Here is a 27,389-nt window from a genome sequence, read left to right as displayed (position 1 = left end):
TGGAACCCCCGCACATAAAATGTGGCATGCATCCTATCTCTGCCCTCCCTCCACACGGATGGATTTCTTTCCCAGCTAAGCTCTTACCCTAACCTTTGTTTAATCTTCTCTTTTCCCTTCTATCAGTCAGTCATTAAAGCATGAAGATGTGGCCAAATTATTAAAGGAGATTGAAACTGAAAAGATTAAAGAGCTGGCTGAAGTGCCCTTGCAAACAGGAGACCCTGAGAGTCTTGGGGCCCTCGGACAATTCCACATAAGCCTACAAAGGCTAAATAAATCCATGGTCATTAGCTCTGACAATCTGTTCAGCTTAGCGCTCTGAGATGTAGATACCTCTGCTCTTTCTAGAGCATCAACATCAATCAAGTCATGGCAGTGAGCTTTAGGCAAAGTCTGGTAGAGTGGTTAAGGTCTCTGGTCCATCTTGTCTGTGGCCAATGTTGAATGAAAGTTGATCTTCTTTCTGTTGGCTGATCTTACTGGACCTCAGTCCCAGTCTCTAAATGGGTGCTAGTGTGGGAGACCACCAGTCACCAACCTTTAGAAGGGAAGTGGCAGATATAGGAAAGCAGTGGGCTCAAAAACGCCATCTCTCTACTTCATCATTTGGACTGTAGAAAACAAGGGGGAAGCTTGTACTGCCACTGCTAGGACTGCACCTCATTCCAGACATAAGAATAACCATTCAATCTTTGGGACTACTGTCGTCTTGCCACCATTCACCATGAAATATCATGCAGCTCTCTTGTCTCCATAAGCCAGGATTTTAAGACATGTAGCATAAGGGCAAAAAATGCAAGATAGCTTGAAATCTGAAGGGATTTTTTTCTTTTCTTTTTCTCTGTCTTTAAAATCAAAGCAAAAGCTTGTGTGCTGCAAAAGGATAACTTATAAAAATAACATACACAGAGGTTCCCTGTGGGAAAGGGGCAAGAGACAGATAGCAATTGCATTTTCTCACTCTTACTTGGAAAAGCAAACAACAGAAACAGCTTTGCTGTCCAGAGAAAGATGAAAGTGTGTTGACTGCAATAAAAGCTCTGTAGCTGTGAGCTGATGTCTGCTGTAGTTTTGTGGCATATCAGCCACATGGGGTCCTGAGGCTTAATAGTGAAATTCCTGTGCTGTGCGGATAGTGGTATAAAACTAACCAGGCTGCTGGGTTTACAGGACCAGAGCAGGAGCAGTAAACATGCAATGTGTGTCTGGGTGAACCAAGGGGGTTATCCTGGACACTTGAGTGTGGGGACTGGGGATGGATGAGAATTAGCAGCTGGTCTACTGACACATACTGAGATCAATTGTTGAACTTTGGTAAGGTCTGCTGGTGCTGTAGGGCCCATTTTTGAGAGTGACTAGTGAGGAGCGGGAAGAGGAGCAAAGGAAGCACTGCTGTCACTTGGGATCTCTAATTTGTGTCATTCATTGCATTTCTCTTGTTTTTTTTCTCATGCAGGTGAGATGGACCAAAACTGCTGGCAGCGCGTCGGACAAATTCCAAGAGACGTCAGTGCTTAATGAGACCCTTCGGATTGAGAAGATCCAAAGGCTGCAGGGGGGCCGCTATTACTGTAAAGCAGAAAATGGGGTTGGGGTCCCTGCCATCAAGTCCATTCGAGTAGATGTGCAGTGTAAGTCGTTTAGCGGCAGCCCAGACCTTCCCACAGTTCTACTGCATGTCTCTGCCTTGCTGCGAGGCCGGCGGGGAGCTGCATTGCCCTAGGACCACACGCACCTGATTCTGGAGCAAAGGGACTGGTGTGGTGGCCGTGTGTCCATTTCCCCTAGGAGGTTAGATCTTCTTATCTATGTGCCATGATATCTATCACTGCCAGGGGTCCCTAGCACTTGTCTGGGATGTAGAACTGTAGATGGCTTCAGCTTCCTTTATCTTCATTTTGAAGCTGACAATGCTTGAAGCAGATCAGTGCTTCTTGAAATTAGTAGTGTCTCAGATGCTTGGGAAATTCCTGAAACCAGTGCCCTGCTCCCAGCATTGCTACCTCTGTAGCATGGTGAAAAGAGAGCAAAAGAGCCTGGGATGCACCTGAGGAGGCTCAACTGTTAAGGGGTAAATGTAAAGAAATCTGGAGGACTCTGTGGTTTCGGTGACTCAAGATTTCTCTGGCTGGTTACCGTGCCCATCCTTCTAGTGTCCTGGAGATGCTGTTAGCAGTTCTCCACCTTGGGCCCCAAGTTTTGAAAGTTTCTTATGCTGGTTAATGTTGTTTATTCTTGGGCTGCTGTAGCCAAAAGGCAGGGAAGTTAAATTTATCTCACAGCCCCCATATGGAAGGAATCCAAGATTTAAGGTCTAGGCAACATTGGAAGAAATTTGCTCTCTTTGGAAGGATTACAATTCTGCTCATTGTCCTTGGCTATTCACTATTCCAGTTTTCTCCAGCCTGAGCAACACCAAATTCCTCTCCTCACTCATATCTTCTGAGAAGGCCTAGCCAGAAAGAGGTTGATGCTAAAAAGATGTAAAGTGTGATGAAGCAGCTGGAACTATTCCCAAGCCTGTCATCACCTGTTCCCACACTCCTTCTAGCAAGACGGTCTTTTGAGGTGCACTGTGGATATTTGTCAGTGGAGCAACTTCCAGGCTTCGAAATCCAAGTACCTGCCTGGCGTCTGAGCAGAACTTTGCTGCCAGCAACTCCTTCCTGACTGCTTCCTCTTAGTCCTACTGTCCAGCCCTGCAATTACGTGACCCTCAGAAAGTATGCTGTAGACTTGAACATCCTTAGGCTTTGGCAGGTTCATAATCCGCAGTTGTACTATTGGGTTGGAACATCTCCCATCTCTGTTCCTTCCTTGACATCCATGCTAGATTGCTTCATCAGCAGCCACTTTGGATAGTATGAGCATTTCTTCATGGGCATTTCATAGCTTTGTTTGGAGTTCTGGCAACCATGTAGATCTGCTTGTCTTCTCTGCCCATGTCTTCTCCTACATCTGGTGGGTACATATGAAAACTTTCCATTGCAAAGGGGATTTGCTTTTCCAAGCCTTTATATGACACCTTGCCAGGGCCTGTGTCTCTAGGAAGAAGATTGTGGCATGAATCTCGTTATGCCCGAAGGGCACTCCCTTTACTTCTCGGGTGCAGGCTGGAGCTAGAGTGATGTAGTGTCCCAGGGTCCCTCATGCAGCTGTGACCTGTAGAACTATGGGGCTAATGGGGTGGCCAAGGGCTTTCTCATACTAACATCTACTCTGCAGATGGACTTGGTATTGCACCTCTGATCTGCTCGCTTGTTTTTTGGGGAGGAGGGACTATTTTCTGCTAGTATTTGCAGTTGGTACAAGGGAACACATAGGAGAAGCCGTGTGTTTTGCTGAACGCTCACCCAGGCAACCTTCAGCTGAATGAACCAGGTTTTGAAAACAAAAACCCCTTGTTTCCCCAAATCCCAATTTGTAGTTAGAGGTAAGTAATCACCCTCCTGTGAACCTTGGTGTCCTTGACAACTAGTGCTAGTCCTCACTCATACTTTCAGTATTAGACAGAAAGATTGTGCGGAGAGCACCATTGGTGCCAAGAGGATATTAAACCTGTGTAACGAGTTATTCCTTTGCCCCAAGTAGACATCAAGTGAGGCTTTAAAGTATTGGTTAGATACTGGCAGAGAGGCAGCTGCTGTTTTGAGTATTTCCATGTGTGAGAGGGGGAAAGTAAAGAAAAAGAAAGAATGGATGTTTGTAAGCTTATATTGTGGATGAAACATCCCCTGTGATCATCTCCTTGAGCAGCCTTGGGCCAAATTTGTCATTTGTGCAGCTCACTGACATCAGTGGTGTTACTCGTACATCAAGGACGTACATATCATCGTAGGTCTTATTTTAGCTTTTCTTAGCAGGGCTAGACTTAGAGCTGACTGCTACAAAAGAAGGCTGAAAGATTCAAGGAAGGAAAGATTCAGCAACCAAAAGAAAGGTATTTTGTGAGTGGGGAGTACCTGGGAGCCAGGAGACCTGAATGAAGTATCTTCTTTGATCATCAAGGGAAGTGTTTTGCCATGCATCCTGATGAGAAATGGAGCCTCCAAAGGATGGTAGCCACAGAGTTACTCGTGTAAAATATAAAAAAATTAAAGGAGGGTTAAGGACAAAGAAGGAGGGAAGAGGAGAGGCTGTGCCCAAGGTCCTGATCTGAGAGAATTTGGTGTAAAATTAAGTCACCTTCCAATCACGTGAAGAGAGCACTGTATGGAGGGGAACCTTTTCTTCTCTACCTATGTCTGTTTGTCTACAGCCTCACCTTGTTTTGTTTCCTTGTTGTTGTTGTTGTTGGTTTCATTTGTTTGTTTTGTGTTGTTTTTTCTTTTGGGGGGGGATTGTTTGTTTTTCCATTTTTGTTTGTTTGGGGTTGTTTTGGGGTTTTTTGTGTGTGTTTAGATTTTTTTTGCTTGGTGGTTGTTTGTTGTTTTTTTTTTCTGTGTGTGCTGGGGTGGTTTTTTGTTTGTTTGGTTGGTTTTGGTTTTTTTTCCATGCCAGTGTTCTGCTAATGGCTCTACTTATATCTCTGAGCTGTGGTCTGGTCAAGCTGACAAATCTCAGGTCCCATTACAATTCCTGTCTACAGCTCATTAAAATATGCAAATCCACAACTTGACACTTGTGATTCAGCAGAGAACATATGTTATTTGGATGACACTTTAGCAGAAACTCAGCCCTGCTTCTCCCTTCAATTCTGGGAGTCAGTTTTCCAAACTTACAGATCTCTCAAATAAAATATCATGAAAATTCAGTAGCATAGGAGAGCAGGAGGTGATGAGCATGTGTCCTCTTGCTCTCTGCTAACATGTGCAGAAGACAGTGCTGGAAGCACAAGGAGATACTGGCTGTGTGTGCATCAGTTTCCACAGTTGAGTGTGGGGTCATAAATCTCCTGATAATGGAGAATTTCTTCAGCTGAGCTCAACAGATGTCTTATAAGACATGCCTAAGGGCACAGGGACAGATTTCAGTTTTAGGGGGCCAATTGGTCCCATCTTGTCAAATGGGATCCTTAACCCAAATCAGCCTCAAAGTGTTTCTGGGAGGAGAAAGATCCACCCCCTCTGAGGCTTTCCTTATACTTCCTTGATGTCCAAACATAGATGTCTGGTGCAAGAGTCCAAGAATATGATCCCTTTTTAGCAGGAGGCCAGCCCTTGGGGAGCAATGTACCCTGGGTGGATGAAGAATGTATGATCTCTGCAGGGCTATTGCTTGTGTCCTTGCAAGAGAAGTGAGTGATAGTGATTGATCCAATTGTGACAGCTGCTTGTCTGGTGCAGGTGTTGTGAAGGAATTGAAAGGAGCATTTTCTGCAAGGGGAGAAAACAGAGAAGAATCTGATCAGTTTAGAGGTGGGTGATAGGGATGTAGTGAGTAGAATTTGCTGGCAAAGTCAGTACAGACCTTGAAGAAAATATTGGAAAAAAATAGAGGATATTTTAAAAGGAAGAGAAAGTGTACGTACCTTTCATAGTGTTTTGCATCTTGTGTTCCCATGGCACCCCACAAGATTTGTTCCTTTCTAGGAGATGACTCTCCGTCTCAGCTCCTTGATCTTGTCCTGATTTCTCTTCTCACCTCTTGACTTGAAGGTTTGTCATGTCCTTTGTGTGAGCATCTCACAGCCATGGGCTTAGCCCTGTGATTTCAGGAGGGGTTTGGGAAGTGGAAAATGGGAGCAGAAGAGATTATGATGGAGCAGAGTTTCCTAGGGTTCTTCTGACCTCTCGCTGAAGTAGGGAGCAGTGATTTGGGGTCTGGGGTGCCACTAGGGAAGGTGAGGCATCCCACTGGTCTGAGAGGCATGTGGCAGGCAGGCGATATGCTTGAGGACTACATGGGGAACTGTAAACCAGCGTGTGGTTTCTATTCTCTGAAGGCTGTGTGGTTAGCGGGAGAGTTTTGGCTTCTTCTCTCTGTTCCCTTTAGCTATTGCTTGTGTTACCTGCCCTCAGATAAGCTCTTAATTCAGCAGTCATCATCAGCTAAACGTGTGGGAACTTCCCCTCTTCCCTATGGCACCTGGAGCATCATATCTGCTCTGCAGGCTGTGTGTGTAGATCAAGCTTCACTAACAACTGCTGCGGCCCTCCTTACCTTCCTTCCAGATCTAGATGAACCTATTCTCACCGTTCACCAGACCATCAGCGATGTACGTGGCAGCTTTTACCAGGAGAAGACTGTCTTCCTCCGCTGCACCGTCAACTCCAACCCACCAGCTCGCTTCATCTGGAAACGGGGAGCTGAGACACTTTCCCACAGTCAGGACAATGGTGTGGACATCTATGAACCCCTCTACACACAGGTGAAAAAAAGCAAACCTCCACCAGCTTGTGCTGAGTCTCTTGCTGATGCAGGGCACTCTGTAGTAGATGGTGTTTCCTTCTCTGCATGGATTACAATGCTGGGGAGAGTGTGGGGGGCACTGCAAGGAGCACCATCTCCAAAAGTGCTGGTAGAGCCTACTTCTTTACGGGGGTTCCCAGGGTACAAGAGAAGCAGAGCAGCAGGAGGGAGTGTGACACCCTGGAAGTACCTTCCCATTTTTGGCACTGTCCCTGAGAGCAGATCACAGCTTCCCTAGTGATGTTACATGGGGTGTTGGATGGCTTAGACTAAAACCCAGGCAAACAATCCCAAGATTTAGTCCCTATCTCCCATTACTATTTATTTCTTCAGTTGAGTGCCTAAGCTCCATATATCAGGGGAAGTGCTTGCTGTTTAGCAGTGCGAGTGAATGGCAGGCATTGCTGTGGGATCCATGAGGCAAATGATGAAGAGCCTTTCCTAATGGCCACAAGCAACAGAGAGATCCCCAGCTGGCTGGGCACTTTCTAACTGTTGTCCTGTGACAAGGTGTCCACATCCTTTCTGCTTGTCCTGCTTGCCTACGTTGGACCTGCCCCTGCACAACCACGTTACCCTTCTGAACACCACTTTCTTCACAGTAATTAGCCTGCCAATGCAGTGAGAGACTGAAGAGAATCTTTCTTTTTCCAATGCACTCTTGGGCATGTTATCCTAAGCTGAGCTCTGGCTCTGAACGTCCTTCAGACACTAAGCAGCCCCAGCACTCCCAGCAAGGCCATCAGGCAGCAGGAGGCAGCGATGGGTGGGAAGGGGGGGGCTGAAATGGCAGCTCCCGAGGGCACCCGTTTCATCCCACGCGCCTTCCCACACTCCCAAAGCTGGGCCCTGAGCACACGCTGGCCGAGTTTGATTTCTGAGCTATGCCCCAGGCAACCTTTCAGTTAATGTAGTCGTGTTCATATTTTATTGAAAAACGCCATCTCTGTAGGTCGTGGAAATGGGCAGCCAAATGGAAACGTTCAGGGGGATGAGGAGAGAGACGAGAGCTGCAGGTTAGCAGCAGATTTGACGAAATACTGTCAGTCAGTGCTGCTGTTTGGCCCTGAAGAGAGCTTTGTCTAGTCCCGTGCTATGTGGCATCCAACTAGAACATTCCTGGCCTTAGAGGAAGCCACCATGGGCTCTTCCAGCTTTCACTAAGCTCAGTGTAATTAAGAGGAGACATTGCTTAATGAGAGGATGTCTTAAGACTTGAGATATTTTCTTCAGCATCTGGCAAAAAGTCACCGTGTTGCAGCAGTAACGTGTGAATGATCCAGCATCCTGCAGCTCCCGTCAGGCAATGTTCCCAACATGATGGGTCATTCCCAGCTCTGAGAGAGGGTGTTAGGACTGCTGTGCTCACACAGGTATGCCCTTATGGTCCTCTTCTGCACACCAGCATAAACCTGTGCATTTGGGTTGGTAAGAACTGAAGTTAACAAAAACACACCTCTTCAACACTATTGAGAGGGGAAAAACTTGCTGGAGCTCGAGTGCACTACATTTAACAAAGCACCCTTTGCAGAGGTTCATAATATTGTTTTAGAGATGAACTGGTATCAGTGTCAGGTTTGGGTAGGCTTTTACATTAAAAAGGAGGTTAAGACTTTACTGTTTAACCTTTCTAAAACTTATTTACACTGAAGATTTATACACATTTACCCAACATTTACTAATCAATAAACAGGATACATATGACTCTGTAAGTAGTTGACGTGCACATTGTAAATGCCATCATTTGTGTGGCATAGCAACAAATCTCAGGGGACAGGATTTTCATAAGGTTATTGGTCTCCTAGGTATTTATATTTCTCATTTACTCAGTTCAGATCCTTGTTCTCTGTATATTAGCATGCCTGAGCTTATCGTCCAGTCCCTTGAGGATGTCCTCAAGAGGATTTGTTGTGCTGACACCTTCTCACATTTGCAGGCAATTATGGAATAGTTTCTCCAAAAGAGATTTAGGGAAACACAAGGAGAACAACAGCAATAAGCTGTCGTGAAAGACATATGAGTTGCAGGGTGTGCAGACCACAGGATGCATCTCAGAGCTTTCCGCATTCCATAAATAAAAATCTACAGAACGCATCTATTGCTAATTTAGCAACTTGATTCTGTTTCTATAACAAGCCAGTAACTAATGGAGTGCCATGGAGTGATTTTGTCCTTTGTTTATTACCATAGTATGAGAAAAGGCTATCAAAGTGTGTGCAGTCACTCTGGATTTACACCAGCATAAATGAGATTAAAATTTGGAGAACAGAGATCAGGAAGTTTTGGGGAGTTCTTTGAGTAGTTATCTGAATTATCTTTTTTCCCCTTGTACTGCAAATTTTTACAGCGTAACTGTTGAACTTGGCATATTTACACCATATTAATCTGCTCTGATTTACGTTGGTTTTGCAATGTTGAGACCTCAGTGACATCCCTTGGATTCCTTCCAACCTCTCAGTGTGAGATCTCAGGGTCTATTCTGGGACATTTAAGATTTTTCAAGTTCAGCAAGATGACTCTGATGACAGTTGATGAAAAATTATGCCTAGACCTGTTTGGCAGTGCTTTCAGGTTAAATGTCAGTCAGTTGCTGGGTGTTTTGAGAAATCCTGGAGGTAGAGTTACCATTGCAAACATTTTATGTCACCTTTATATATAGCTAGGGGGGCTTAGAGTCTGCACAGTTCCTTGAGGTTTTGATGGGAGCTGCTGGCAATCTGTAAACTTTGGGGCAGTGATGAGATGTGCTTTTGTACACCTGTGTCTTTTTTTTCCTTCCTTTTTTCCCACAACTCCCAGGGTGAAACCAAAGTCCTGAAGCTGAAGAACCTGCGGCCCCAGGATTACGCCAGCTACACGTGCCAGGTGTCCGTCCGCAATGTCTGCAGCATCCCTGACAAATCCATCACCTTCCAGCTCACAAACACCACAGGTAAGAGGGGACACAGAGGGTCCCCACAGCCCTCCGCCCCCTTGTCTGCTCAACAGCTATTACCCCTGCAAGAGGGGAACACAGCACCCTGCCCAGGGCCTGGAGCACCTCACATTCATGTACATGGCTGCTGGGATTACAAATACTTCGTGGCCGGGGATGCTCTAGTTTCTTGTAGCTCTGCATAGAGCCGGTGCCTTGGCCAGCCTTGCCATGAGATCATTAAAACAAACTACGTGTAGGTGTTGAGGCACTATGTAGTTTTTAATCCAGACACTGTTTTATTTATTTATCATTCTAAGTGACTTTAAAAATAGATTCGATACAGTCCAGAGTGGGGCAGTTGCTGCGAGAGTTCTTACAAATAATTCATTCCTGTGTGACTCTGGCCTGATTTGTCAGGATGCACTCTCAGCACCTCCCCGCTAATGGGCTCCGCTGGTGCCGACGTTTATGGAAAGCAAATATCTCCAGTGCCTTCCCAATAAATAAATTTTACACTGCTGTTTATACTGGCAGCACTTGAGTGTGCCTCCAGTTGTGAACAGAATCAGTTTGGTGCCTCTTGCTTTGACCTGCACTAACTGACTGGTAACTATCATGTACCAAATACTTATAAGGACCTGATTTCAACCTGTCCATGGGAAAAACCAGACAAACAAACAATCCCAAAACCACACCCACAAAAACAAACCCACCCACAAAGCCCCTACATGTATTGAATAGTTTCAAACAATAAGTAAATGTCAAGAAATCGCTTCCACCCCTGGGGTATTCCATGATCAGAAAGAAAGGCATTGTAGTTGTTTGAATTATTCACCTCTCTAATGTAACACAAAGCAGTCTGCATCCCTTGTGTCATCTTTGCGTAATGGAAACAGAACTCTTTTGATGTTGCCAACTGTTGATGGGCTATTGTTGATACCGTATAAATTATGTTTATTGATCTGACGTGAGCCCAAGGTGCCGAACAGTAGTTACTTCATTTTATATAGCAAGAAGAAAAATAATGAGCTTAAGAAAGTGAACTATAGCTAATGTCAGAAAAAAAATATTCTCTACGTAGTAAGAACTCTGAACATGTCTTGAGCATCTCACACTGCTGCCTGAATTTCTCTCAGGATGAGACTGTAGCGAATGCTGGAATATTCCCTTTAAAAACTTATCTTGTGCTCATGATGAAGAAAGTGATCTCATACAGCTCTTCCTCCCTGTTGTGTCTTTACCTTTGAAGAGTTAGAAAACCGAATTTCTCTTCATGTCCACTCCCCCCTGCCAGCCCAAGCACAGGGAAACTATTCTTCTTTTCAGTCCAGCCCCATTACTTGAGTGTGAAAGACATATTTTCAGGTTTTAGCCAGAACAGAAAACAGTCATATGGGTGAATTTACACCAATTTCTTAGATACTTACCTAAGCTCTGAACCTGAACCACATAACACATATATCTAGGGGAGTTTTCCTGTTTTTTAGTTATAGATGCCTATTTATACATAGTTAACAGTGGACCCTGACACTGAAAGCTCAAAGGGGTCATGCAAAATGTGTCCTGGGCAAATTACATTAGAAACTGGCAGTGAAAGTGAAGCTGGCATTGCGGTGTGAGCAGTGTTTGTGTTGAATAGCACAAGTGTATTTAACATGAAATATTATCTGGCTTACTTGCCCTATAGGTAGTATTGTGCATAGAAGTGAAAACATTTAAAGAAAAATCTTTAATTCTCTTCTTTTTTGGAGAGGTCTTTTCTTTCTCTTTTGTGCTCGTGCTTTAGCAGCCTCTGTAGCCTTGGCTGTCCTCAGAATCCTGAGCAGCTTCGCCCAAAGGGTGCTGAGGTGCATGGAAATCAGTCCCTTAAATATTTATAGACCAAAGAACTACAGATCTAGAGGGGAACTGGTGGGTAAGGTCACGTCGGGCCAGGGGAATCTTCTCTTCCCAGTTTGTGTGCTGTTCCTCATCTGGCTCACTTCGGCTTCTCTGGCAGGATTTGCCTTTGGGCAAATTGTAGCCTCGAGCAAGGAGCTGCGCTTCTCCCGAGCTGTGTGTCAGCAGCTTGGCCCTTGAAGGATGGGACGCGTTCTTGGTCTTCAGCCGTAATGAGAAGGAGGTTTCCCCTGCTCCTCCTCTGTCCTGCTGCTTTTGTGTGGCTCTAGAGCAGCAGCTTTGGTCCGCAGAGCCACAGGACCAGCTCAGCGCCGGGTTATCATCACCTGCTCCGGCAGAGTCAGGCTGACGCTTTCCTCTTTTCTCGATTTCTGTGAAATTAAGCAGCCCAGCTGGTTAATTCTCCTGCAGTTTTACTGCAGCAAATTGGACTTCAAAGGGAATTGAAAGCGACTCTTTGTTTTTAATGGTCCCCGTGCTGCTCGGCAGACTCCGCCAGCAGGTTTTCTGAGCCAAGAACAAAAGGAATTGCCACAGGTTACAAATAAATGAGATTCATCTCCTGCATAACAATGTCTGCAGACTGTTAACCTCTGTCTGCTGACAGGAGTGGGAATGGGAGCCCACGAAGGCTGCCACAGCCAGGGCTCCATTTTGGGGCACATCATGGGAGTTTGCTGCCTGGAGCTGTGTGGGTGACAGCTTTGCCATTTCCCTGCCTCCCTCTTCTATGCACATACAGCCTGCTTGGAGGCACTGCTTGCACCAGCATGTCACTTTTCTTCCATGTTGCCTTGCCCAGAACTGGGCAAGGTGAGCGTTGATCAGCCATATGCACATCAAATGCTGCCACAGCCCCGAATCTTAACCAGAGCTTGCAGGACCTCTAGTTTGTGCTCCCCAACTCTGACATCTACTTTCTGGACATACGCTGGTCTCAGCCTTTCTGTGGCTCTGACAGGGATGTATGGAGACTCCCAAGCAACATGTTGCATCTGTCAGTTTGCCTGTGCCCTGTGAACCTGAGACCAGCTCAGTGTCAGAGGGCAGGAACAGCTGTTTGATGTCAGCTACACTCAGCTGACAGACTGTTAGTGACAGAAATGTGTCCTGCCTGACCATGGTGAGTTGGGTTATTGCATTCCTGGGCTTCACGGCATCTCCTGAAATCACCTGGAGCTTGGAGAGGATGTGCAAATCCTTCGTTCACTGATTAGTGTGCATTAACGCTTGGACACTGTTTGTAAGACTCCAGCAAAGAGACCTGTCAAAAGCTCTGAGTGTGAGCTGTGACCTCCTGAAATTCAAGAACTTCAGCCACTGTCCTCAAAATGGCCAGTGCAGGTGGCAGAGCACTCACTTTCTTCCTTAGACACAGCTGGCCACCTCTGGCACAAATAGAATCATAGAATCATTTCAATTGGAAGAGACTCTCAGGATCATCGAGTCCAAACATAACCTAACACTGTCACTAAACCATGTCCCTAAGAACCTCGTCTAAACACCTTTTAAACACCTCCAGGGATGGTGACTCCACCACTTCCCTGGGCAGCCTGTTCCAGTGCCTAATAACCCTTTCCATGAAGAATTTTTTCCTAATATCCAATCTAAACCTCCCCAGCACAACTTGAGGCCATTTTCTCTTGTCCTATTACTTGCTACTTGGGAGAAGAGATCAACAAATAGCATGCACTGTGGCCAGGGAGAGGACATTTGACTCAGTGCATCAAAGCAATATCCCAGCATAGCAGTAGTTGCGCTGTTAAATTATGGTGCTGGTTCTGAGGAGCGAGTAGTCCTCCTCGCCTTGTTTGTATGGGCTGTAATTCAGAGATCCAACACAAATCCAGCACAGCTCGTTAACGCGAGGTCCAGGGAGAGAAGAGGCAGAAATAATGATGCTGTTAAATCAGGCTTCATGAATATGGAACAATGTCTTATTTTGCATTATTATGGCTGTTACTTAAAACATACTCCCTGCCTTTGTGCTGGGGATTGCTACTTTCTCAGCTCCATCTGGATGGAACCAGTGATGATGCTGACAAGGGCTTTAAAAGGCTTTTCATGGGATGAAATAGAGAATACAAAGGGAGGGTTTTTGGATCAGTTGCTGGTGTGGCATGTAGTGAGAAGGGCACAGAAGTAAAATAAACAAAAAAACAGGTACTAGGGTGTTCAAAGGAGATGTTGTTTAGACATTTTGAATCAGTCCTAGTTGTTCAGATGTACATGAGAGACAATCCCTGTTACTTGGTCTATAGAAAAGTCTATTTGACACCTCTGGAGGCGAAGAAGGTGAAGTAGGTTAGGAGCAGGTGCAGAGCTGCTTGTCATGATCTGTTGTGGTGCAGACAGGTCCTGGTCCTCTGTGTCAGGCTCTGAGCTGCAAGGGCCAGCTGCATGGCAAAGGCTTTGCCTCTCAAAGATGTCTGGTTGGGTGTGAGAAATGGAGAGGCATATTGTATGATAGGTGAGGTCCTTTTTTTAATGGTAGACCTTCCCCAAAACTCCTTCTTGAAGTGACAACTCTGTGGGAGGAGTGGTTTAATCCCAGCTGTCCTTGAACACAAACAGCTGTTGGGTTCAAGCAGGCTTCTTAGAGCCTGTCCTTTCTCCTTCACCTCTCCATCAGGGTGGAGCGCTGGCGGTCAGGCAGAAGGAGCAGGCTGTGTCTGGGGATGGATCTGGTGCTCTGCCTGACCTTCCCTTGGGACTGTGAGAACCGTCCAGCAAACACAGACATCCCAGGGAGCTTCCCAACCTGCTTTGTTTCAGGTCCTGAGATGCTAAATTCAATCCGTGGCTGCAGCTTCCTGTGCCTTGTGACACTGAATCTTCTGTTCTCCTGCTTTTTTTTTTCCTTTTCTTTCTCAGGGCTCAGTCCATTCTGCTATTTCTGTCCAAGGCATAAGCAGACTAACTGGGACTCATACAATAGTGTTGCAGCAAGGGGAAAACAGGTGCTGTAGCAGGAGGTACCAGTCAAGCCTTCTCTGCGGGGCTGCTTCTGCAGGGCCTGCCTAGAGTCAGGGGAGTTACACACAGGGAGAGCAGGAGGCACTGAGGTGTCTGCAGAGGAGTGGGCTGGATGCAGCGCAGGTAAGCAGGGCACGACTAGAGCGGCTTTCCATTGCACTTCTGCCATGATGCAGTTGCTTGCATCAGGAGTCAAGAAGCCTCTAGCCTTGGGTTTTCTGTTGCCAGATTTTCTCTGATTACCCCTTCTTCCATTGCAAAGGGGGCTGTTCAGGTTTTTCTTCTGACCTGAGTCCTAAGCCCTTGAGAACCTGCACTGAACACTGCTAAAATATCATACCTAGCTTGTGCCCCAATCCTAAGCATTAGTAATGGAGTGGTTTAGGTATGACCTCCATTCTGGGATGGTGTGAGGTCCTGCCTGCAGTGTTTCTGAACCATAACAGAGCAGAATGCTCTAACTCAAAGAAATGGTAATGATCACGCTTTAGGTTCACAAACACCTTGTATTTGTAATGAATTCATGGATTGTTCCAGCTGTCCCTACTCAAACCAGCCATCTCCAAGAACAAAACCTAGCAAGTATGAAGCTGTGTACAGGCAAGTGGATGGGTAATTTTCAAGCTCAGAAGTGACCCTCTTTGTCCCCTTCCAGCCCCACCTGCTCTGAAGCTGTCTGTCAATGAGACACTGGTGGTCAACCCTGGTGACAACATCACTATGCAGTGCTCTCTGACGGGTGGTGATCCACAGCCAGAGGTGGTTTGGTCTCACTCTCCTGGCCCAATGCCTCCCAATAGCCTTGTGCAAGGAGGCAACCTCACCATCTGGAGGATCCGCGTGGAGGACTCAGGCTACTACAACTGCACAGCCATCAACAACGTGGGGAACCCAGCAAAGAAGACAGTGAACCTGCTGGTGCGGTGTAAGTTGCTCTTTTTCTCAGAGCATGGGTTTTCAGAGTGGAGGGGGTAGATTTGTATTTCTCCTGGCTTCTCTTGCACAGCAGAGGGTGAATGTGATACTTAGCAACAATTACTATTCTGCAGAAGTGGCACTGCAAGCTTCTGTGCTCCCAGACTAACAGCTGTGCTAGCACTGCTTGCACCCTTGTCCTGGGCTGTAGCACTGTCCTGGGCTGGAGAATGGTCCCAGACTGCTAGATGTGAACCCCTGGGAATATTTTGTGGGAACCTAACTGTGGGAGGTCTTCGGACAGATTTTGCATGGACATATTGCCTTCCTGAGGAGCAAAGAGCTGTTGTCCTGTCCCATGCAAGACACTTGGCTGTCCCTAACTGGTTTTGCACTTGTGTTCATCCCAGCCATGAAGAATGCCACGTTTCAAATCACCCCTGATGTGATCAAAGAGAGTGAGACCATCCAGTTAGGGCAGGACTTGAAGCTCTCATGCCATGTAGATGCTGTCCCCCAGGAGAAGGTTGTCTATTCCTGGTACAAGAATGGGAAACCAGCCAGGTTCTCAGACCGGTTGCTCATCACCCGGAATGACCCCGAGCTTCCACCTGTGACCTGCAGCTTGGAGATTATTGACCTGAGATTCAGTGACTATGGCACCTACCTGTGCGTGGCTACCTTCCAGGGAGCACCCATTCCTGACCTCAGTGTGGAGGTGAACATCTCCTCAGAGACAGGTGAGCCTCTCTGTGGCAGTTCGGGACCTCAGGGGAGTGGTTGACATCACTAGCTGCCCCTCACCACCATCCCTCTGGCTTTTTTGAAGGGCCTCACATGAGTGTCTTGAATCCCAGTGGGAAAAAGTATCACATCCTCAGACAAGCATTGGGCTGAGACTGGAGATAAGTAGTAGTTACAGATCCTCTGCCAGATGTGTTGTGCAGCAAGCACATCTTCTTTTATGTTTTCTCTCTATGAAAAGTCTCAAGTGCAGTCCAGTCAAAGCTACAGAGGCAAGTCTAGAGTGTGATGGCTCAAAGAAGGCTCCAAATTGAGAAGGAAGTAAGAGGGTCTGGTATTTCAACAAATTTCAAATGTCCTTTTGCTCAGAAGGGAAAAAAAGAGAAAGAAAACTACTTGGAGATTGGTATCATTTGTCACAGCAAATTGTGTGAAGAGCTTCAATGTTTACTGGATTGCAATTGCAATCTGTCTTAGGCACTCTCTGTAGGAGTCCAGGTATTATAAATGCCCCCCCTTTAAAATCAGAGTCAAGGCTTCACCCCATGGCTTGCTGAAGAGAGGACTAATTTGTACATGTGTTTGTCAGTCACCTTGGGGACTGAAATGCAGGGTCTCCAGAGCTGTCTTTTTGCTTCTGGGGAAGTGGGGGGTCCAGCTCTGCTCTCCATTACATCATGTCGTCTTCCTGCCTTTCCAGGACCTTGACAGTTCAGCACAAAGCAGCTTTGGGCCAGTAATCTGGTGAGGATTCCTGAGGGGGCCAGCTGGTCACAGCTTTTGTCCTGAACCTTCACCGAACATTTTTTCTTAGTCCCTGGTTGTGTTGGATCCATTGATCAGGCTAGTCCCAGTCTTGACTCTGGACATTGCTCACTTCACACACACCCCACCACCCCCGCCCCCAAAGCAGAAGGTGCTGTGGCTGCTTTTGATGCTTTGGGAAGCCCTTGTCTCCCAACAGAAACACTGGGGCCAGCCTGCTCCCAATGGGACCATGCCCAGTGCTCATTAGCAGCCTGGAGACTGAACCTGGACTGTGCCGTGGACCCACAAAACACCAAAGGATGATGCATCCCTTCTGCTGGCAGCCCTGCAAGTAGCGCTCTCTCTGTGCCAGCAGGCATCAGAGAGATGCACCCTGTTGGTACAACAGGGAACAAAACCTGGGGAACCCCTTAATCCTGGTGCAAAGCCAGCTCTCCTGGCCCTGTGTGGCTGCTGCCTCCAGGAGCAATCCTTTTTGCCCAAGATCACTAGATGGCAGAGTGCAGTTGTGTTTAAGACTGCAAGGATAGGAGGTGGCCAAGGGCTGGGAGACGCCATCAAAAGACTGGGCAGCATCTGTTGGCGGAGGTGTTGGTCCAAGAGCCAGCTGGCCACTGCTTCAAAGGATACTTCTGTGGTGGCAGGTTGCTCTGTATTCTGGCCCAGTTGGTGGAGCATGAGCCCCACATGCCTATGTGGATGCTTTGGAAGGGCAGGAGGGCACCCGGCGTGTTTTGATGCCTCTCTTTGGCAACCTGGGCCAGCAGAGCTGCTTTGTGACCCAGGGAGTGAAACCAGGCGTCTCCAATGGGGCTGCTCTCCATACGGCAGCTGAGACCATCTAACATGCAGCATCCCCATAAACAGACATGAGCCACCTCCAACGGGTGGTTCCAACGTGAAAACTCAGTGGGCTTCCCCAGAGCACAGGGTCAGAGCAGGAGGGCAGCAGCAGTGGGTCCATGTTTCCCCACTGCGCAAAGCCTGAGCTCACCGAAGTGTCTGCCTCCAATGAGAGGCTCTGAGGAGATACCTTTAATTAGAAGAAAAATCTTCAGATGCAATTTAGAGCTTTTCCCCATGGAGAAGATTGCCTCTCACCAGGTGAGAAGCTGCCAGCAGTGCTGGGTGCCAAGAGTGCTGTCATCCCTTTACACAGTGCGGGACAGGGTGCAATGAGATTCCCCAGCCCACAGGAGACCTGTAAATTGAAAATGTGGCCTCCCTCTGTCACAGGGAGGTTACTGCAGAGGCAGACTGTGCTGGAGGCATCCTAAATTCACTCTTAAAGCAGCTGTGGGTTGTAAAGTGTGCAGTTACTGCAGCACACTCTCCTTTGCTGGAGCTGAATTGAGCTAACATTGGTCAGACCAGCTTGTTATAGCCTCCGTAGTTCTAAACTTTGATTTAAATGGAAACGAAGTACATGGCCCTTGCAGTTATGGAAGTGTCAATCCAAGTGTCACCACTGTCATCAGTAAGGGCTGAAAAAGGAGCTTTCAGAAAATGATTGTGGCCGTATTTACCTCCATAGAACTGTTAACTCTGAAGCCTAATACAAATGCCAATATTACACAGGTTTTAGCACAAACATCCCCTTCCTGGCTTCTTGGTGGAGTTGGGGTTGTGAAAAACAAACCTCTCCCCACTGAAACCTCTACTCCCTTTAGCTGCAGCCATTGCGTTTCTTGTGAGCTTTGTTAATCAGCAAAGCTTTGTCAGTGTATAGGTGGCTATTTTTTGAGTGTTACTGTGCCTCCTGCTCTAGCCCTGGTTCACCAGCAGTTCTACTGAGTGAGCTGTTCCCAGCCTGGCCTGGAAAGGAGGCCAGACATAACCAGAGCACTGTAAATCTCAGTGTAAAGTAAGCAAACACACTTAACAGAGCTGGCTCCTTACTGTGGGTTAGGAGTGAACAGAGATCCTGAATGTCTGATAAGGCTGGAGATGTGATCTACAAGCACTAATCCTATATATCTTGGTTTCAGTCTGACCTGTGTAAGGGAGCTAGATACCTTGGCAGATACAATTTCTATTTCTTGGTGAAAAGACTGCAGTGCCATTTTGAAATTTGCTGACCAGAAGTGGAGAAATGGATCAAATAAGCTTTTACCTGTGGGTTCATCTGTGCTAGCTCTGCTACTGGAAAGCATTTTGCAAACAGAGGGGTAGGAGCTGAGAGAATGTCTCAGTACAGCTGGTACTTGCTGTTGGCATTGAGATAACATTGCGAAATCTTCCTTGGTACCCCACAGCTCCAGACATCATGTAGGATGACTTACATGAGCAGTATGTTCCCACAGGAGTTGCACTGTGTCAAATGGAAACCTTTGGGCTTTATGTCTGGTGTGACCTGAACATAAGTATCTTGAGAATGTTCCTTGCTTGCTGGATACTAAGTGTAAAAATATTCCTTTCTTGTCTCCCTTTTAGTGCCACCAACCATCAGTGTCCCTAAGGGTCAGTCCACCATCACCGTCCGGGAGGGCTCCAGGGCTGAGCTGCAGTGTGAGGTTCGAGGGAAGCCCAAGCCACCCATCATCTGGTCCCGGGTAGATAAGGAAACCCCCATGCCTTCAGGAATGATGACAATGGAGACATATGATGGGAAGCTGCGCCTGGAGAGTGTGAGCCGAGAAATGAGCGGGACCTATAAGTGTCAGACAGCCAGATACAATGGCTTTAACATCAGACCCCGAGAAGCCTTGGTGCAGCTCAACGTGCAGTGTGAGTACAACCATACAGTACTGGAGCACCTGTCTAAGTGCCTGTGTGCACAAAAGCCTGTGGGCTGAGCGGGGTTGACACGCTTAGTACTGCTTTCACGCAGAGCTGACCTTTCTTACTGGGCTGAACAGACACATCTCTTTTGTCTGGAGACCTTTGAACAGCTTGTGTTTAATTGCCTTGGCTACACAAGGCTGAGGGCAGGATATACCGTATGGCCAGCATGTTGCAAGTGGAAAGGAAAGGTGTTGTGTGTGTTTGTACATAATGCTTTCCTTTCCCCTACCAGTGGATGAGTGCAGAACAACAGTTTTACAGGTGTGTGTTTGTGTGCATTACATATGTGTAAAATACCTTCAGGGTATGTTAGTAGGATTGTAAGCTCAAAAGGTAGTGAGTGAATGTTAATTAGATCGTTTCCACCCCACAACCTTTTCTTCAACTTAGTTACCCTAGCTATTATTTCTCAACATGCCTGAACCATTTTTCCTGAAAAGCAGCATTATGCAGACCCTAATATGGACTGCGTAATCCCAAATGGTTTCCATGCAGTACAGCTGTGAGTAATGGAAAACTGATTCTTAGCATGTGGTGTATCGAATGATTTCAGCGATGGGTGATGCTCCCAGCCCCGCTTGACGTGATATCTCTTCATATAGGTGAATATAGAGGGAGAGATACTGCTGGCGTCTGCATTGGGTGACTGTCTCCATCCTTTCCCTTTAGTGGTTTCTCCCTCCAGAGGAGTGAGTGCCTGCTCAGCTCCCATGCTGTTGAGGTGTGTTTTGATGCATGGGGGTCTGTGCTCTCTCCTTCAAGACTTTGACTCAGACACGGAGAAGACAGCTGAGTTAAATGCCATGGTCTGGAAGGAGCTGTGGCTGTAGAAATAGCCCTTCCTGCAGACATCGTCCCATTGGGGCAGTACATTGGCTGAACTCCTGCAGAGTCTTCTGAGCAGCGTGGATCTGGCAGGCATGGGATAGGTATGGAGCAGGTTAATATTCACCTTGGCACACTGCCTCTGGGCTGTGACTGATGAGCCTCCAAGCACAGAACAGCAGTGCTCGTTAGACATGTTGCAATGCGCTTCCCGGGATGACTCCCTGGGAAGAAGAGGAGTGGGATGGGAGCGGACAACCTGGTTGAAGCTGACCAGACACTATGCTCACAGATGTGAGCTGCTGTGAATGCAGCGGTAATGAAGGCGTGCAAAATCTTGCAGGCACTTTGAGTATTCAAAGATCCTCTTCTAAAATTATGTCTATCCATTCAGGAGCATGGCAGGAATTAAATTACAATACAGGGACAGAGAAATGTGTGCAGATTTCCATGCAGGTAAGTATGTGGAGAAGCTTCCCTTAAGGAGGGTAGAAATGTGCATCTTAGTTTAAGCTGCTTTGGAAGGCGTATGGGATATGGCAGGACATGGCAGGAGGGGTGACTCCTGGTTACCCCAGGAACTGATGTGAGATGCAGCAGTATGTCACTCTGGAGCAAAGAACCATCAGACCTGCTGGCGTCCCGTTTGTTGTTGGTGTTTGAAAGCTGTGTGGTCCTCACTGACCCTCTTTACCCCTGCAGAGGGAGCAGCAGTGCCAAACCTGATGAATTCAGGTTTACTAGGTGGTCTGGAGGTTGATTGCAGCACTGAATCGTGGGCAGGACATGATTCCCCACACAAGAAAGATGGTAGGTATGAGCAGAATCTGTTCTGGGACAGAGCCTTTGACATGACCTGCAAGAAGGCAAGGATGTGGTGAGATCTTGTGTAAAGATACTCTTCCTACAGCTCTTCCCAAGGCCAAGCAATACTTTATTGTGATCTTGCCCAAGTGACATTGGCATGGTCCATGCAGCAACCCACCCAAATGGCGCTCTTCTGTTTTCCATCAGTCCTGTGCACCCTTAGTTGGAGCTGGGAGCATACTGAATGTTTGTGCACCTGCGCTGCTGCCTCCTCCCCGGACACTGTGGAAGGAGCTTACTGCCTGTTCTGTGCCTGAGCAGACAGCTTTGGGTTTGGGGCTGTCAATTTGCTCCTTCCATCAGCATGAAAAACAAGCTGCAAACCAAGAAAGTAGGGCAAGAATTGCCCTTGTTCCCTTTATAGACTCCCTGCTTTCCCCTCACACACATACACGAAAACCCAGCAAACACCACAGTCTCTGTTTGTCTCTCTCCTTGTCTGCACATCTGGAAGGAGGTGGGTGCCACAGCGAGGGCCGCTGTGGTTAATTGAACGTTGCTCTTCCGCATGGCTAGCTCATTAGTCTGGTGGCATGCTCTGGAATTCTCATCTTGTCAGAAATGGGGATCGTGTGGCTTCTGCAGCCTCTGTGATGAATGCTTCCCCGCATCCCCCTGCCCCTGCTTCCCAGAGGACACCCCATTTTTAGGTGGGGGTGTGTGTCTGCACTGGTGTGCGTGCAGGGGTGTGTGTGCGGGCAGGCGTGCCTGGTCATGTGTCGGTGTGAGCTCCTTTTGAACCAGCTCACTGGAGGGAAGAGCGAATTCTGGGTGATAATGTGGTTGTTTCTCTGGTTTGCTCCAAAGCTAAAGTTGCAAAATCAATACAGCAGATCTGATTGGATGTCAGAAGCTGTTTCTGTGTTTCTCTTTTCTTTTTCTCCCCTCACCCTTATGCATATAGTGCTGTATTGTGACAAACTAACACAGAAATAGGCTTTGCCAACTGGACTGCGGTTGTGGAAAGAGAATGAGAAGGAAAAAAAGAACAAGTCTGCTGTCAAAAAAAAAAAAAAAAAAAAAAGGAAAAAAAATGTGTTTGGGCATTTTTTTGTGTGTGTTTTGCAAGCAGAAAAAATTGCTCTTCTTTTATCTTCTGAGCTGTAATTGCCTATCGTCAGCTCTGTGACAGGCCGGATGGTCTGTTCCCTGGACTTCTTGGTCTGAACTGTAGAACTCTGGAAGATGAATAAGTTCATGAAAGTCCTTGCAGCCTTATAGCTCTGTGGTTAGGATATATTGGTTATATACTGGTTAGAGTGAAAAACTGGGCTTGTCAGAACTGCTGGGAATCTGGGTCCCACTTAGAGTGACAGTTTCTTGTTGTCTTTTCTTGTAACTTCAAAATAGGAGTAAAACTGACCCATCTCTTTAAGGATTTGTGAGGTATAATGAACATAGCACTTTGAAATCTCGAAATAAAAATAGTAGTGGAAGGTCAGAGTGCTGTTGTTAATGATATCAGTGTTATTGCTAATGCTGTTGTCAAGGGGTTTTTCAGAACCAGGTATTTGCTCAAGAAAAATCCCAGCAGAAAAATGAATCCTCTGCAGAGGTGGGTTTAAAAATCAAGGCTGGGTCACACTGTGTAGGTGAAATAGCATAAGGCTGTAGAACACACACTGGGCTTGAAAATATGCAGCACTCTGGATTTTGGAATACAAATTGTCCTTTGAGTCAAAATGTGTGAAAGGAGGAAAGAAAGTATGTGTGTGTGGATCAGTGAGCGGGATGCTACCCAGATACAAATTTAGCAAGTACATAACTCATTGCAAAAATGTATTAGCTGTGTGTCCTAAAAGCCTGGACGGAATAGGATTTCTGTGAATTACAAAGATTAGTAGTGACTCTAAGCTATAGCTGTTGCTGTAACTGAACTTTGAGATAACTGTCTTATCATGGTTAATATTACATTTACTCTGTTAGAGCCCTGTATAACAGTGTGGTGTAAATTGCAATCCTGGTACATTATCCTGTTTGAATGATATGGTGTCAGCTCTGATGCCTTGTCAATCCTGAACAGGATGTCCAAAACTACTGGACAACTCAAAGTCCAGCTCAACCCTGCCCTCCACATCCCACCTAATCCTTGCTACATCTACTCCAGTATTTTTCCACAGACAGGTTTATCCTCACTCACAGCACTCACTACTTACTGTCTCTGGCCCTTGCTCGATCATCTGAATGGGTTCTCCCTCTCTGGATAACCACCAAAGCCTGGTAGCAGAGCATCCCTGTCTCCTCTATTGAGAGTTGTTCATTACTTCACCAAATTCTGATGATTGGATAAGCAGGCTTTTGCTGGTGCCATTTTTGTCTTTGGCAGAAGTCGTGACATCTCTAAGTGCCCAAAGAAAGGAATGAAGAAAGAAGAGGGGGTATTTATGTAGAGTTGGCCTTGTTTTGGAGAGTCAGTTCTGAAAGATGATCCCGTTTCTTATCTTTGGGTCACAAAGCTAGTGAGATCTTGGCAAGAGGAAAGACTAGAAAAGGAATTAGCCTTAATGTCTCCTTCTCTGGAATAACATAGCCTGCAAATTTGTCCCCTTCTGGATCCAAAATAGTAGTCCACAATTGTCTGGGACTTGCCTCCAAAGGATTAGGCTTATTGCCCTTAGGTAGCATTTTGCCACATTAAGCAGCAGGTGGATTATTGTGGTTTTTTTATCTTCTAAGTATAGTGAATATGAGGTGTAATCAGGAAAGCAGACTGACAGTCACTTTGGAGGGGTAGTTACTGTGGTGAACAAGACTTCAGGAGACATTGCAGATTCTTAGACATAGGTATTGCTCTAGGGCCAGTGACCAGCAGGTCTGGCTCTGCCCAGACCTGGAAGGCAACCAGAGTATGTCCTGCTGGGGCATCTGTTGCCCTTGTCATTTAAACTAATGTTCAAGTGGGCACAGTTATGTTTTCCAATTCAAGCTCACATGCTGGCAAATGTTATTGCTGGTCACACACTATTGACTCATTCCTCCTTAAAATCCTGCTGAACCCATTGGCAGTGCTGTACATCAGGTAAGCAACAGTCAGCATCAATTTCTCCCATTATCTACCCTGTTTTCCCAAAAATAAGACAGGGTCTTATATCAGTTTTTGCTCCAAAACTTATTACTTTTTTACATGGATAGCTGCCTGGACACTATTTAAATTGCCTTTTTTTATGGACTGTAACTAGGGCTTATTTTTGGAGTAGGGCTTATATTTCGAGCATCCTCAAAAACCCTGAAAAATCATGCTAGGGCTTATTTTCAGGGTAGGACTTATTTTCAATGAAACAGGGTATGTCGCAAACAGAAGAGCAGGGAGGAGGGGAAGGGGGTGATCCTGTAAATAAGTAAGAAGCATTGCTGGATCCGCACAACTGGAAATGGAAATGCATTAAACTGTTTCAATCAACTGTTGAAGCCATCGCTCAGTGTCGGTGCTCTTTTTTGGTTCTGTGTCACCTCTGAAACATAAGCTTGGATATTAACTACTCCATTAAAAGCATTCTTGAGACATGCTCCTGGCATGGAGATGGTTCTTCAGAGTGGCTAGGACTGGGTTTTGGCTCCTGAGAGCTCCCTGTGGCTCTCCTTGCCTATGTGCAGGGAGCCTAAGAGAAATGAGACTGTGGCCAGAGCTGACCTATGTCTGTGACTGAGCTGGCTTATCTGTCTTGCTGCTTGGCCATGTGAGTGGGAGTATGGAGCCATCTGCTAAGAATTTTAGACTTGGCTGATTTCATTTCTGAGAGTATTTATTAATAGTGACTGTTTTATTTATTGGGGTTTTTTTTAATTTTCATCAGCGTAGTCCACCCTGACACCCCCTTCAAGCTGGATAGTGCAGTTCAGGAGCTAACTTGGGGGCAGAACGTGACCAGTTCTACATGGTACAGGTCTTATTCCCAAGAGAGTGAAACCTCAGGTTCTCATACCAACCAGAGCTCTGGGATGCTCTGGTTCATTTTAAACCATCAGAGGCTTAAGAATGAGCAGATATTCTGGGGAAGGTGTGTCAGTATTCAAAGCCATGGGAAAACTGTGCCTTCTGCAAGTTCAGTGTTTGCAAACCTGGAGACTTTCATTAGCAAAAAGAAGAAAACCATTTGTAGTCGTGGTCATGACCTCGAACAACCTGTGTGAACAAAGGCTGACCCAATCTCACTTTGACGGAAATCCTCCCTGTTTATCCCCTAATTTGTTATATGGAGGTTTGTGTGACTAAGCTGAAAGTATACAGGTTATTTGTGTTTTTATCAATACACATAACCCCCTCGCCCCCCCCGAAAAGAGCAGAGCGTTTTGTTTCTGATTGTCAACATACTTTCCGCTAGCAGTATTGTGGCTGGGATTAAGTTGCTTAGAGCTTGTATTTGTGCACGTAGCCATGTCCTCAGCGATACAGCGTTAGGATTGCTCACTCCATTTCCCAGTGCCTGGGCTGCTAACAGCTAATTAGAGTTGTCAGTCTAAGGACAAGCTGAAGGAGGAATCAGTTTTACTCCGTCATGGCTGTAAACCCAAATGGCCACAGTTCTGAGCACAGTAACAACCACGGAGGCTTAGCTGGCCTCAGATTTGTTTTAACAATTAACATAACTTGGTCCTGGCAGATGGAGGCTGTGACAGCACTTAACATCGGTTTTGGATGTGGTCTTAAGATGAGGTTGCACCAAATGTAGCTGAAAAAGAGGATGCCTCCTGTTTGTCTAGGACTTGTTGGCCATAGCCTCCTGCCAATCTCATGGCATTGAGAGGCAGGTAATCTGAAATGCTAAGGATGCTTAGTTAAAACCACGTTCTTTGTAACGAACTTCTTGTTTGCGGAGCAAAGCCCAAGGACTCCCTGTGCTGCCTTTTTTGTAGCATTTGGCATATGCAGATTTGAACAAAAATGTCTTTCATGGGGTAAAGTAATTGTATCAGTTTGGGCTGCCCTTAATTTTTCTCCTCAGTGTGTAGCAGTTAAGACTTGCTCTGCAGGACCCTGGTCTCTTCTCTGTTTGCTGTGTTGTATGAAAGGTTCCCACATACTGCCACTCACTGAGATTTTCTTGGGAAGTCTCTCTTGCATCCTGCCCGCTTTTCCGATTTACCTCTTTGATTGAAATTGGTCTGACAGAGCATGTCTGCACGCTGTGGTGGCCAGGAGACATAGGAGACTTGAGACATAAAGCAAAAGGTCCAGATGGCAGGGAGAATTCACCGGAGCAGTGGAGGCTGGGAGCAGATTTTGCAAAGCTGGCATGTTTGTGCACCACACGTCAGGTGCAAAGTACCAGGAGGCCTCCTCGCTGTGCCCTGGGTAAATGACCACGAAAGAGGATGATACCCAGATATGTGCATCAGAAAGATGGGAGCCCGCCTTAAAGAGGGGACCCGGGTCTGCTACATGAGGCGGCAGCCTGCCTGTGCTACTGTTCAGCCTTTGTGCAGCTCCTTACTCATCTCTAAACCTCTGTGGTTGTAACGATAGGCTGAGTAAAAGCTTCTGTGAGAGCTCCTCACCTAGAGAGATGAATTTGTTTGTTTGTTCAGAAGAGAACTGGTTTAAATCAGCTAATCCATTTTTCAGATATTTTCAGATATTCAGATAAAGAAACAAATACACTTTGCATAAGCTGCCATTATCCTGGTTTTTGGCCAGACTCTTCAGACTCCTAATTTTATCAGGAGAGAGAGAGATCAAAGCTATCCAGTTTTGTCAGGAGGGACAGGAGCTGTATACACCCAGTGGATAGCAGACAGTCTTAGTCATCTCGCTGTGGACAGCTGCTCACCTACCGTGACCCCTTTCACGGCTGAACACCACATCGTGCACTGTTCTAATTCAGACATTCCTTTTAAGGTTTTCCTGCCATGGCAGCTATTTTCCCTGTAGGACCTAGCTATATATCAACTCGTTGGGATAAAAAACAACTCCAGAATCCTCTCAAATGCTTTGTGCTGGGCATCCCACAAGGCTGTGCATGTTTGGGTCTCGCCCAAGCATGCCCTTGTCTTTAAGCCGCAGGGGCACACTGCTGCTGAAGTACTGTCAGACACTTTCCTGGTGCTTCCCATCTTGCCATTCTGAAGAAACTGCTTTGTTTTTGAGCCCTGTTGTTGTTGTCTGAGTTTAAGGCCAGAGGTAAATCACCTGTATCAAAAATCTCTGAACTGTGGTACAGCTGGTCGTACCCAGACTCCATCGAGGCAGCTTGGCTGGAGGGAAAGGTTGTCCTGGCTCTGCTTCTGTTTGCATAGGGATGCAGCACAGGTTTCCATCTAGCATACACTGTGAGTACTTCTGCCATGTACTTACCTCCAGTCAGCAGGTCAGAGATGGTGAGCTTGGCACAGCAGCTGTCTC

The 27,389-nt window shown here is 46.5% G+C and overlaps 1 protein-coding gene across 2 annotated transcripts in view; it reads left to right on the top strand.

Annotated features, from left to right (window-relative positions):
* The window catches only part of MDGA1 (MAM domain containing glycosylphosphatidylinositol anchor 1), a gene marked incomplete at its 3' end in the record, with an annotated part of 143,411 nt that overhangs the window by 49,831 nt on the left and 66,191 nt on the right, over positions 1–27,389 (top strand). For both annotated transcript variants that reach the window (XM_080341625.1, XM_080341626.1), the window contains exons 3-8: positions 1,460–1,634; positions 6,117–6,313; positions 9,154–9,286; positions 14,802–15,071; positions 15,472–15,801; positions 19,007–19,300. In XM_080341625.1, coding sequence (XP_080197751.1) covers positions 1,460–1,634; positions 6,117–6,313; positions 9,154–9,286; positions 14,802–15,071; positions 15,472–15,801; positions 19,007–19,300 — 1,399 coding nt within the window. The remainder of the gene's footprint in view (positions 1–1,459; positions 1,635–6,116; positions 6,314–9,153; positions 9,287–14,801; positions 15,072–15,471; positions 15,802–19,006; positions 19,301–27,389) is intronic.

This window comes from Nesoenas mayeri, assembly GCF_963082525.1.
Source record: "Nesoenas mayeri genome assembly, chromosome: 3".
NCBI lineage: Eukaryota > Metazoa > Chordata > Aves > Columbiformes > Columbidae > Nesoenas > Nesoenas mayeri.
This window is presented reverse-complemented; position numbering and strand designations above follow the sequence as displayed.